General features: G+C 41.1%; 1 protein-coding gene across 1 annotated transcript; it reads right to left on the bottom strand.

The window, feature by feature from the left end:
• Positions 1-818: 818 nt before the first annotated feature.
• Positions 819-4,284, bottom strand: s1pr3b (sphingosine-1-phosphate receptor 3b). The gene is made up of 2 exons (XM_080476846.1): positions 4,043-4,284; positions 819-3,643 (listed from the first exon to the last, which is right to left on the bottom strand). The coding sequence occupies exon 2, from the start codon at positions 3,571-3,573 to the stop codon at positions 2,407-2,409; it is 1,167 nt and encodes a 388-aa protein (XP_080332972.1). The 5' UTR covers positions 3,574-3,643; positions 4,043-4,284; the 3' UTR covers positions 819-2,406.
• Between the last annotated feature and the right edge of the window lie 8,178 nt (positions 4,285-12,462).

Genomic DNA, 12,462 nt, shown 5'->3' with positions numbered 1-12,462 from the left:
AGAGGGAGTGTACAGTACACGCATCTCAACACAACACATCATCAGCATATACAAGTATCATGTTCAGTATGTTGAAAAATTCAAATAAAAATCACCAGATCGGTTCGGATGACAGACTTTCCTTGACCACCTGCGTCCGATAGAGAGGACATGGAAGAGAAAAGTGCAGCAGAAATAGAGGAAATAGTTTATCTACCATTTACTTTGACCCCCCCCCCCACAATTAACTGTGACATAATTTCATCAAGTCTTAATAACTCAGAAGAAGGAATGTTTTGAAAAGCACGAAAAAAAAAACCCTAATTTGTTGAACCACTTCCAAAGTTTTGAACAAAGAGCAGAGACGACTCCGGACTTGAATCTCACCGTTGACAACATGACTCACTTTGGGACATGAACGAATCCTACAACCAAACACCCTGGGATAGAAATGAGAACATGGCGTCTTTCCAGATTTCTGTTGATGAAAATGTGCCTTTTATTTGTACAAATGGTGTTTTTATTTCTCTTTCTCTCCCTCCCTTCAAAGTGCAATAGCTGATCTTCGATGGGGCATGCCTGTTCACTAGAGGTTGTGTTTTGCCCTGCTGCGTGTTGCTGCTTGAGACTACTGTTTTCCTCTCTCTCTATCTCTGTCTCTTTCCTTCCCTCCCTCCCTCTCAATTATATATTATAAATGTATCATTTCCAGACTCTAAATATAAATCTTTGTCAGAGGGGATCACACAAAGACACACTATTTTGGGACAGGTATAGTTGAAAAAAAAAAATGGAAAAAAAAAAAAGCTTAAAAAAAAACTATAGAAACGAGTCCAAATGATGTTTACAGATTTAATCTTTTGGTTGTATGGGTTTATCATTATTCTGTATGACTGTTGGCAATAAAACAGTGAATGTGTAGAATCGCAGTTCTTGTCCCGTTGTGTTTTGGGGGAACCAGAGATCACCGAGACTTTCAAGTGCCTTGAAGCCGTTAACAATAGATTTCCAAATGTCAAAGTTAAACTATAGTAGATGTTATATGTCAGCGAGAGAGGGAGTGTCCGCTCGCGTTTTGGGGGGTAAATCCAAGGTAAGCTTCCAGGAAACCGCTGCCCGGAGGTACGGCTCAATCAAATACAGTCAAAACTTTACTTTGTTTACTTGTGTTTCTGGCATTCCGCCATACAGGATTTACTTCAATTAGTGTTTGAAACATTTTTTTTTTATTTTATTTTCAAGATTTCCTAATTCAAATCGGAATGACTTGGTAGAAGATCTTACAGGAAACAGTGACAGTCATTGATTGTCCACAGCAACAGTGGTGTTCCCGGAAAATGATGTTGTCGAAGGCTTCAGATTTGATCTTACTCCACATGTTACAGGAAATAAGTGACGCTTTGTAATTTGGATTAATGAAACTTTCACATAACATGGCAGATGAGCGATTTCTGTTGTGTGAGACGATCCACAATATTTATTATAGATTTATTTTGTCTTTGCTACTAATTTCTTTTCACTTTATTGTTTGAAAGCTGACATTTTTTAAGAATATAAGTAGCCGGGTTTTTATTTTTCTAATTTGCCTGCTGCGTCCGCATGCCTCTCTATACGGTCTCCCTCAGTTTTCTAATTCAAGCCTTCCCTGTTTGTCCAAAAAGAACTGAAGCAGCAGTTCACTGAACGTGCAGCAATACTTCAGCACCAGCAGCAGATGGCGCCCTGGCATCACTGAAATGAGGTTAAACTGTTCTTAAATACGGGCAACAAATACACTTTTTTTTCTCCTTTCTTCATTGAAAACATGTTGGTACATAGAAAAAGAAAGCGAGGAGTTCCACTCCCCGAGACAAAACTGACTAACAGTTACAGAGTAAATACATTTACAGAGTATACAGAATAATAAATACCTTCATCACAATAATAACTACAATCATTCTTCATTACGTTGTTTCTGCAGTTCTATAATTGCACTTTTTTTAAAAAATTTTTTTATTTATTAACTATAGGTTACGTGCCACCCTTTTATATAATGTTTGGGTAAGTGTCTGTCTTGTTGAGGGGAGGAACTCCATTGGAGAGTCATTGATGCCTGTCAATGCTGTGTGTCTCCAAAATGTCTTCTCAGCGTACTGTATTCAAATGTGCCCACCTAAAAGTGAAATGATCCTATGTGGAGATATTGGCTGAGCGATGGCCTCGACAAAGGGACAAAGCAGACGTAAACATTTTGGCCTCTGATGTGAGTCGGTTTCACGTCGTGGGAGAACATTTTAATGAGGTTCCCCAATGAGAAATGATGCAAGATTAAATAAATATCAAGATCAATACCAGATCACTTTCAGCACGTCTGGACCCACCCTCGGGTCCAGCTACTGTCAATAGGACGCCCTTTTGGTTATCATATATGTCCCTTGCTTCCGTGTTTCAGTCGTTTGCTTTACTATCGGGGACCGCCTCAGCAGCGCCTCTGCTCGGTCCTGCCACCACTGCGACTTTGCCTTGTCCCGTGTCCGCCTCCTGACTCTTCCCCGCCTCTGACTGCCTGGATCCCTGCTGGTTCTGGTTCTGGTTCTGGTTGGGGTTGTTCTGGCTGCTCCACGACTTGCTCCTGCTGCGGCTGGGCTCCAGCGGCTGCCTGTTCACGCTGTCGTTGACAGAGGCCTTCCCCCGGTAGCAAACGCCGCAAACCAGACCCAGGAAGGCCCGTCTCATCTCCCGGCTGGCCAGTGTGTAGATGACCGGGTTCATGGCGGAGTTGAGGACAGCCACGGCGATGAACCAGTCGGCCTTGTAGAGGATGGGGCAGCGTTGCTCACACGCCACGTCCACCAGCAGCAGGATGAAGATCGGCGTCCAGCAGGCGATGAAGACCCCGACGACAATGATGACGGTGCGCAGCAGGGACATTGCGTGTTCGGAGTTGCTGTGCTTGCTCACCTTCCGGCTGCTGGATTTAACCAGGATGTAGATCCGGGCGTAGAGAACTGACATGGCAAGCAGCAGAATCATGAAAACAGAAATACAGAAAGCCACATATTTCTTGGTGTAGAGGGGGAGGACTGTGGAGCAGTCGGGCAGATTGTTCAGGCAGTTCCAGCCCAGAATTGGCAGCGCCCCAAGAGAGATCGCGATCACCCAACAGGTGCCTATGAGCAGAAAGACCCTGTAGTTCTTGTTGGCATCATAAGGTCTCATTTTGATCATCGTCAGGTGTCTCTCAATAGCAATAGCAAGCAGACTGAATATGGAAGCGCCGAGTGCTACGAACATGCTCCCCTCTCTGACGAACCAGAGCGCCGGCGAGAGCTGCAGGGTCTTCTCTCCCGACAGGAGCAGGTTCACTATGTAGGCGACCCCGGCCAGCAGGTCGCACAGAGCCAGGTTGCCGATGAAGAAGTACATGCGGTTGTGGAACCTGTGGTTCCTCCATATTGCGACCAGCACGGTGAGGTTCTCCAGGACGATGAAGCTGCATATGATGAGGAACACAATGGTTTTGGTGTCCACAGTGCCGGGACTCGTGCCCACGCTGGGCCGGTGGTCCAGCTTGCCCGTGTAGTTATAGTGGAGGTAAATCTGATGGTTGATCATCTTCAGCAACGCCGGCTGCAGACACTGGAGGTCAGACTTGAGCAGGAAACCCAGAGTCCACGGTGTTCAACTGCAGCCAAAAATATGTGTTACCACAGAAAGCAGACAAATAATGGTTCTTCATTACAATGAATGCTGCAGCTCTTAGTTCTTTGCAATTGTTTTTTTTTTTTTTTTCCTATAGAAACATTAGGTTAATAGTTCCGGAAAAATACATGCAATAATTAAAAAAAAAAAAAAACCCACACACCAAAAGTAGAGTATTCACCCTAAAATAAGCTGCATTGTTTTAATCATGGGAGAGACTCCCTTCAAAAGAGAAATCCCATCTCTTCTTTATTCTTACACTAAAAACTCAGATTCAAACAAGAAGGTGAAGAGATGCAGATTTCTTACAAGGAACAGATGTATTTTACCACTTCGTCTGGAGTCAAGCTGTAATTTCCCAAAATATTTAAACGCAACTCACCGCGCTGGACGCTCGCGGAAGGTTGACTTCAGAGTTGCACGCGCTCCCGGAGACGCTCATCTCCCCCTGAGAGAAGTCCGGGCCCGGGGATTATCCCGACTATTTGGCGTTTATCTCGAAGTTCTTTCTTCATCGTTCAACGGGAGAGAGAGCAGCTCCCTCATCTTTTTTTCACTGATGTCTGCACAGACTCCGGAGTGCTGGACGGATGGCTGGAAGTCACACCCCTCCCCCTCCTCCTCTCGGGCCCGAGAGCACGAGCTCCCGAGGGTCCCCATCAAAGCCTGGAGGTATGTGGAAACTCCAGTCACTCATGCTTACATATTTATTTACATAAATACCTTATTCTTTTTTGTTGTTCATGACTGCTTGACTTTTAGGTTACAGAATGCTTTTGCGTGAAGGTTTTCTACTTTCTAAAAAACTACCAAAAAAAAGATTTTACAAATAATTTCATCTCAATGTAAAGCAGTATTAAGTGTTTAATGAATACATAAGTATAAAACAAGTATGTAGAGTATACATTAAAATGATTCCGATAATTTTGCCTTTATATTGACTTTTTAAGCCATAAATTGCAACCAAGGTAGCTTCTTAAATTGGTAAGCTATAGGACCACTAGTGGTAATTTGAAGTACTGCAAGACGTGTTTATATACAAAAGAATAAATTGATTAAACAAACGTTGTTTTGAACAACAAACAACAATAATTACTGTATTTCATAACAACAACAACAACAACAATACTAATTATATTAATGGTGCTAGATTTAGATTACTTCACAAAATCGCAAAGTTCTTGGTGTAATCTATTAAGGAGGTAGTTAGTATATTTGAAAAGCAAGAAATAAAAAGTGCTCGACAAGGAACTATCTAGATGCAATTGTCAGATAAAAAAAAATATAAACAACAGACGATCATTGTTTGTACCTATTTATTCACTCTGTGCTCTTTATCAATTGTTTTTGCACTAAGAAGGAACCTTGATAAAATGTGTTTTGTTTTACAAAATATAGAAAACACGCACAACTCCATGCAAAAACTTCACCACAATATTTTTTTTCTTCACAAAAACGCTTTAATCTTCACACATTTCTAAACTCAGATGACCTTTGTTTCACTGTGGCCATCTTTTATTTCAACCAACCAGCGCAGAGATAAATGGTGTAGCAGCGGCCCCTCAGCAACAAATTAATTAGAATTAAATTTGAATTTTGTTATTGTACTAAAATAAGGCATAACATCCTTTAATATGTGCAAAATGTTTATATAAAGAGTAAAAAAAAGTGTGATTAAAAACAATGGCTTTTAGACCAATGAAATTGATGATTGCCAAAGAACTGCCAAATTTATATCTGCAAATATTAAGTAAAATAAAATACCTGCAAATAACTAATGGTAACTCTAGTAATAATGGATAAAAAAAATTCTTCACCCTGTAGTACTTCATTGTATGTTTTCACCAGTCAATTTCTATTTGCGCGAGTGAGCATACAGTAAGCTGCGGGAGCACAGACTGAGATGACTGGAGCCCATCCTTTGTTCTGGTCCTTGTGTTCTGACCTCATATCCAGGAAGGATGGGCAGGGCTGGCAACAAGGAGTCTGAGAGGCCGAAAGACACATGATGACTCTTTAAAATAGATGTGACAAAGTGGAATCTACACTTGGAAGGAGATTTTTTTGTTAAACTACCCCGACTAAAACTAAACACAAAACGCCCTGAGTGAGACTGACACAATAAGCTTTATTTTCAATCGGAATCCCAGATCCAGAGCCCAGAATAACTGAGTCACAAACTGAAACGCTAAGAATCTCATTGCTTCACTTTATATGGTGCCGCACATTTAGCTGCTCTGAGAATTTTATTTTTTATTTTTTTTCCCTTCCCCCCAAAAACGAAGCACATACTGTACTGTGTCACAGACCGAATCATTAAATAGCAGATATCTTCCAATGTCTGTGGTTATTAACCCGGAGGAATGTTTTGTGCGGTTGAATAAACAGCCGTGGGCTGGCATGGGTCCATTTCGCATTGTTACAGTCACAATTCTCAGTCATTTCCTGCAGGTCGCACAGTGCCAACAGCAATGGGAAAATTTCAGAGAAAATGCCAAATAGTTGCTCTGGACCCACAGCAAATCTGGGACCAATCATAGAGCGGGTCTACGGAGGGCAGCTGGATTAACAGACTGGGAACATGGTTGGAAAAACCTTGTGTTTTTTTTTTTGGTTTTTTTTACGTTTCAGTGAACTGCAGTGATGTGGGGCGAGCATCTGCATTTACATAAACTTTGGGCCAAATATGAAACCATCAGCGAGTGCTACCCCATAATATGCGGTGAGAGTGAGTCTATGTCTATGACTATTCATAGACTGCTGAAGAGGAGCATGGGTGGAGGGTTTTCAGTTTTGCAGGACCACCCTCACTAAAATGCTGCTTTTGTAGGCAGCCGCTTTGTTGGTTTGAGCGAGGCTAAATTTTCCCGTCTTTCCTTTGTCGGCGGGACGGTAATTAGAGTCTTCTCTGGCTGCCGTCGTTCAGCATCAGATGGAGCGGGACTGCCCCCCTCCTAAATCATCAATGCACCATATGTGTGATTTCCGGGCGATTATAATCCCATATTATTCATAAGTATAACCTGCGAACGGCAACCCTTTCATTTGAGAGCAGTGTCCACCCCGGAGGGTGGCTGGCCTCACAGATGGTAAAGCCATTCCTCAGGGAAAGTTTCCACAGCTCAGCTCCCCCCTTCTACAGACATCTTACAATTCACAGTTTTCACTTGATATCATCGCCATTGAGTATTCACATCCTACAATTAAGTAGTTGAACCTCCTCGCAGCGTAAAACCCCGCAGTAATTGTTTATGTGAGCAAAAACTATGGATATTCTATCAAGAATCAATCTTTATGCATATGTAAGTAGTATTTTATTATATTGAATTATTAACACTGATACCTTAGAATATATGCAGCAGTTTTTTAGTACAGCTGGTGAACATGAAGCTGGGGCATGTATAACTTGGACATTTTTAATCATGGAATAAGGTTTATTTTGCTCTTCCTCTGCTTACTAAACAATAGCTACCAAATGAATGTAACATTTTCATCTATCATACCTCCTGTATTTATCTTTAAAACGCTTTGCACTACAGATCAAGTTTCACTTGATAAGACATACATATAGTATGTAAGAACTCTGCAGCCCTGGACATCACTACATATTCATTATTAATCATAATGCAATATAAAAGCTAAGCGCTTAGACATCTATATGTAACAAAGTACTTTAAAGACATTCATAATTGATTATAGTGCCGTTTCTGTGACTGGTAACATAATAGCCACTCATTCAAAGCAGAGAGAACTAATGGTTCAATGAGAATGGCCAGATAGAATAAAGATAAGGGCCATGGGCTTCTGGGCTATGAGCATATTACAAAATCTATTTGGCCGACGTCCCACCGGCCATTACTTAGCCCCGCTTTCTCTTGTTCTAGTGCTCAACCCTTCATTAAAGCGCAAGAGCCGGGGTCAGATCCGTAGGCAGCGGGCACGTCCGTGTGCAATTACACAAAAGCGCTGCCTTTAATTTCACCCTCGCCATTTTGAGGCAGAAACACACCCCGTGAGGCTGGGCTGCAAATCTGAGGCGGACAGTCCCCTCCAGCCCTGTGGCTTTGTGGCGGCAGTATTTCTAGGCCCGGCAGTCTCTTGCACGCAGCTTAAGAGAACAAGGCTTCAGAGATGTTTCTGAGGCATAATTTCAGCTGTGGCACAGTGGAGTCTGGGCTCGGCCAACTTCTGAAGGCCACACAAACAGAAATAGGCTTTTAGTTCTCTCATTTCCTGTGGCTGCCGAGATACTTAGTGCTCTTACCTTTAGTTCTTTAACTGTTAAGTGTTGCACGTGTAATTTTCCATTTCATTTGTTTCCTGCTAAGTTGAATCGGATGAAATCCTTTTGAGATTCCAGCCAGCGGTCCTGACATCAGTAGTACAGCAGCGGCTCCTCAACCGACTGCACAGTGCTAAGCTGGGGGACATTTACCGTAGGGAGCACAAGTTTAATGGACCGATTTACTTAACACTGAACATGGAAGAAGAAAAACTAAACGACAGCCAAAGTTTCTCTCTTGTAGACTCATTCTGACGGCTTCCGTGATAATTGCATGTTTCTCAGCCAAACTTACTGCCTCCTCTGCTGCTTGCGTGCCCACATAATATTTTACCCACCTACGCTTTACACGTGTGAACCAGTGTCGTGTCATGAATACAGTTTAACGCACAAATGATGGAAGACCGACACTCCCCCACAAGCTTATTGAAAGCAACAACGTGCGGCGGAACCACATGCACACGTACCACAAACGAGGGCGGATAAACTATTTGGAAGCAGAATAAGATGAGGCATGAATTCACCTTGGCGGGATTTGAAAATGAAAACAAATCCACACTTCAGATGACTTCTTGAATTAAATCCACACGTACATAGTGAACATTAACATGGCACTTGTGCTCTCCTCACACCTTCACTGCAGTCAATCAGAGGAAGTCATGAATTTAGATAGAACACAGCCACACCGAATTTCTCGGTTTTGTTCTATGTCGAGAAGAAGCTTGATTTGCCATGATGATAAGTTAAAGAGTGCTGAATGACGAGATCACGCAAATAAATGTACTAAGAATAACATCACAAGTGTGTGACTCAATAGACCTGTGGGGGCCACTGTGAGACACACTTGTGTGTTCAGGGTGTACCAAAAAGGAAAATGTGTCAAGATGTGTGTTTATTTTTTATTTTTCTATAATAATGTTTAATGATACAAAACTGCAGACTGTTGCAGAAGATCTTTTTTCTAAAGATTTCTATACTTAATTGTAAAATAAATCCTCATGTTGCATACAGTTATGGGTTGATAGAATGGATGAGAAATGTTCCATCATGCGGCATTAACTTCCTGAGTTTGGCTGCAGATTCTAAAGAAGTGAGAGGTTAATAGGAACTTTGTGGTCAAGCTGTGTGAGTGTCGGGCAGTATTGCTTCATATTGTAAATACAACGCCCTCTGTATATTTTAACACTGTCTTCACCTCATATTGAGACTTTATCTTGGCTCCCGTTAAGTAGTCAGTCAGGCTGTACGGCCTCCGAGCAAAACCGTCTTCTTTCTCTCTGTTTGCTGCTGTTGCGTCGGCCTTCCAGCCACTTAATGTGCACCGGCAGTCCATTTATTACAAGATTGAGTTGTGCGTTACCCTCTCAGACCCATTACATCAGTACACAGACAGCGAGCTGTATTGATGTCCGGCAGCCGTCGTTCATTACCTGACTTGCTGCTGAATGGAAGGCGATCACGTTGTCTTAAACCCCAAAGGAAATAAGAACCCGAGTTCACGCGGAGCCTTTAATGTAACATGAGTATGTGTCTGATATCTATCCTTTATTACATCACCCGTACAATCCAACTAATGAAAACATTTTAAAAAGAGAATAAGACACATTTATATTGCCGAAGGAAATCTATTTTAGAGAGCGGGATCAAGCGGCTGTACTTTCAGTCCTCTGCAGCGTTGTGGTCTGAACAAGATAAAACCTCAGCTGCTACGTGAACCGCTAAAAGTCTTATGTAAGCCAAAGAGAAGACAAACTCTTCAAAGTAACTTCAGAAACTAGGTTCACCATCAGTTCATTGCACACTTAAAGTGAAATAGAAAAGATTTAAATAGTTGCTCTTCTTTTTCTCCTTCCTTCTACCTTCTAAAGATGATCAGCGCTAACTCTGCAAGAGTCACACGGAACTCCGTATTTAACCGGTTTAAAATGGAAATCAATATTTCTGGCAGTAGGTCATTTTTATTAATTTCTGAGAACCCGAGTGCCGTAACCTTAAGAGCATATTTAAATCCAGCCATGTCTGAAAAGTGCCGTGAAAGCTTCAGTTAGCATCTACACATTGCTTTTCTGCACAAGGCAGACACGATTAGTTTTATATAATAAGATTATGTAAAGCAAATGTTTGCTTGGATCAATGTTTCATACTTCCATTTGCTTCCACTAGACCTGCAGACCTTCAGGCAGCTCTCCAGGTCTTGCTGTACATTGATCTGTGAGGTCTGCATCAACATGATCTGTCTGTCCTAACAATTATTAACATCACAATAATATAAAATCCTCTTTTAAATTCAAACACATTAACAATATGTTAGAATACATATTAATTTTATGTTATGTCTGGTTTCGTGGAGGAGTTTGCGATCATTATAACCCAATTTATAATCAAACAGATGACTGTTATTCTTACACTGGAAATCATCTTGAATATTTCAGGAAATGGCAAACATAGTTGTTTTTTTATTTTCAACAGAAAAGCTTTTTTTTTTGGACAATTGCATTATTGCATTCTTTTTTAATTTAATACAATTTTATTAAATTAAATAAAAGAAAATTTTCTATTTTATTTTATTTTATTTTATTTTATTTTATTTTATTTTATTTTATTTTATTTTATTTTATTTTATTTTATTTTATTTTATTTTATTTTATTTTATTTTATTTTATTTTATTTTATTTTATTTTATTTTATTTTATTGCACAGCTTACATGCCAGTATGTGACTTTGAAAAACAGGAGATGCTGACTGATAAAACAAATTTTGAGCATTTGACATGACAATGATGTGACATGGTAACTTTGAGAACATGTGAGCAGAAAATGCTTTGTGTCTCAGACTCTCTACCCCTATTGGCTGTAGATTTAATGGAAAAAAGATTTTGAAATGAAGTGACATCATGAGGGGGAAAAAGAAAAAGTTTAACGCATCTGCGATTAAAAATAGTAACTCTCACATCAGTTATTCAGGTCAGTCTGTTGTGTGTGTGTGTGCGTGTGTGCGTGCGTGCGTGCGTGCGTGCGTTGCGTGCGTGCGTGCGTGCGCGTGTGCGTTCTTTTAGCCAGGCCATTAAATGAGGCCTGTTTCCCTGAAAGAGAACAATACCTGACAGAGCATGGCCACTGAAGGTGACTGCATCGCTTCAGCGTTTCAAAATAGAAACGATCCAGCCCTCATGGAGACACTCTCTTTATTGTCACACATTCTTCCTGCCCATTGTTGTCAGATGGATCAAGTCCTGTCATGATTTCGACTGGTACAATAAATGGGGGCCTGCCCTCTCTGGTAACCATCATGAGACAGTTCCCCGCTGTAAAACCTTCCTGTATTATATCCCTGTATACATATTTCATTAGAAGTCCTATGACTGGTGCCTTCCCGGCCCTCTCAGAGCACACAGCACACGTTTCGTTCAGTCTGCCACTGGCGACTGTTAGAGGATTGAGAGTGGAGGTGATCGATGACGCCCCATAGAAGGACGCTATCAAACTGTCTGCAGCTGTTGAGATAGAAAATCTGCATTAAAGCAGCTGCTCAAGAGCGTACAATGTTTGTTATGAATGACCAGAATTGTGCTGTTAATTCTAACGTTTGGATCAGGAAACAAAAAAGAAAATGATAGCTTTTTTTAACTATTATTTGAACTCACTAATATTAACATTGCCAGTGTGGTGAGAGGATAAGAGAGAACGTTGAAACTGCCGGCCTTTTTTTTTTTTCGGCCTTTTTCAAATAACTTTATGGCGCCCACACTGTGAAATAATCAACGAGCAATATGACCGTGCAAACAAAGTAAAAGCAAAGACAAGTGACTGATATTGAAGTGTATTTATTGAAGGAAGCCTCTTCTCTATCGCTCTGTCATCCGCGAAGCTACGTACGATCAACTGCGTTCAATGATTTACCTGGAGCGCAATATCCTGCCATCGTCCCCGTGAGCACACTGTTTCGCTCCACTGTCACCGTTCTCTTCAGCGAGGTTTCCACCACTCAGTAACGGTTGGTAAACACGGCGGGGGGATTCTTCCAAAGCTGAAACCATCAGAAAAATAAAGAAATCTGAATAAAACAGGAACTGTGTTGTTAAATCTGCTTCTTTTTTTTTTTTTTCGCCTTAAATTCAGACGTCTATTGTGTCAGACGCTTTTTGAAATATTCAACCTGTCATGACGCTGCTGTGGATATTTGTTTGCATCCAAAGACGGCCATTGTCTGTGATGCGTTGTTAGTTTTGCAAGTTTCAGAATGGAAGTGTGAGTCTACCCGCCACCCTGCGGTTTGAGGGCAATGATTCCTGCATCTACGGCTACTAAAAAATTGATTCGGCTCTTTTTTTTTTTTTTTTTTTTTTTTTTGCTTTGAAAGCTGTCGGATCTCGTCATATTGTGTCGTTTGTACAGTTCCTATTCAGGGAGGCATTCAATTCTTCTGCGTGATGCATGTCACTGCAGTACTTTGGGATATTTGAGACAAGTTTCAATATAAAAGTGTTGCCAATTTCGTTTTACTGAGAGCGAGGTAAAAGT

Source organism: Lipophrys pholis (genome assembly GCF_963383615.2).
Source record: "Lipophrys pholis genome assembly, chromosome: 12".
Lineage (NCBI taxonomy): Eukaryota > Metazoa > Chordata > Actinopteri > Blenniiformes > Blenniidae > Lipophrys > Lipophrys pholis.
This window is presented reverse-complemented; position numbering and strand designations above follow the sequence as displayed.

What these genes read in the sequence shown, in the direction of transcription:
- s1pr3b (XM_080476846.1), bottom strand. Translation starts at nt 3,573, where the DNA reads ATGATCAACCATCAGATTTACCTCCACTATAACTACACGGGCAAGCTG.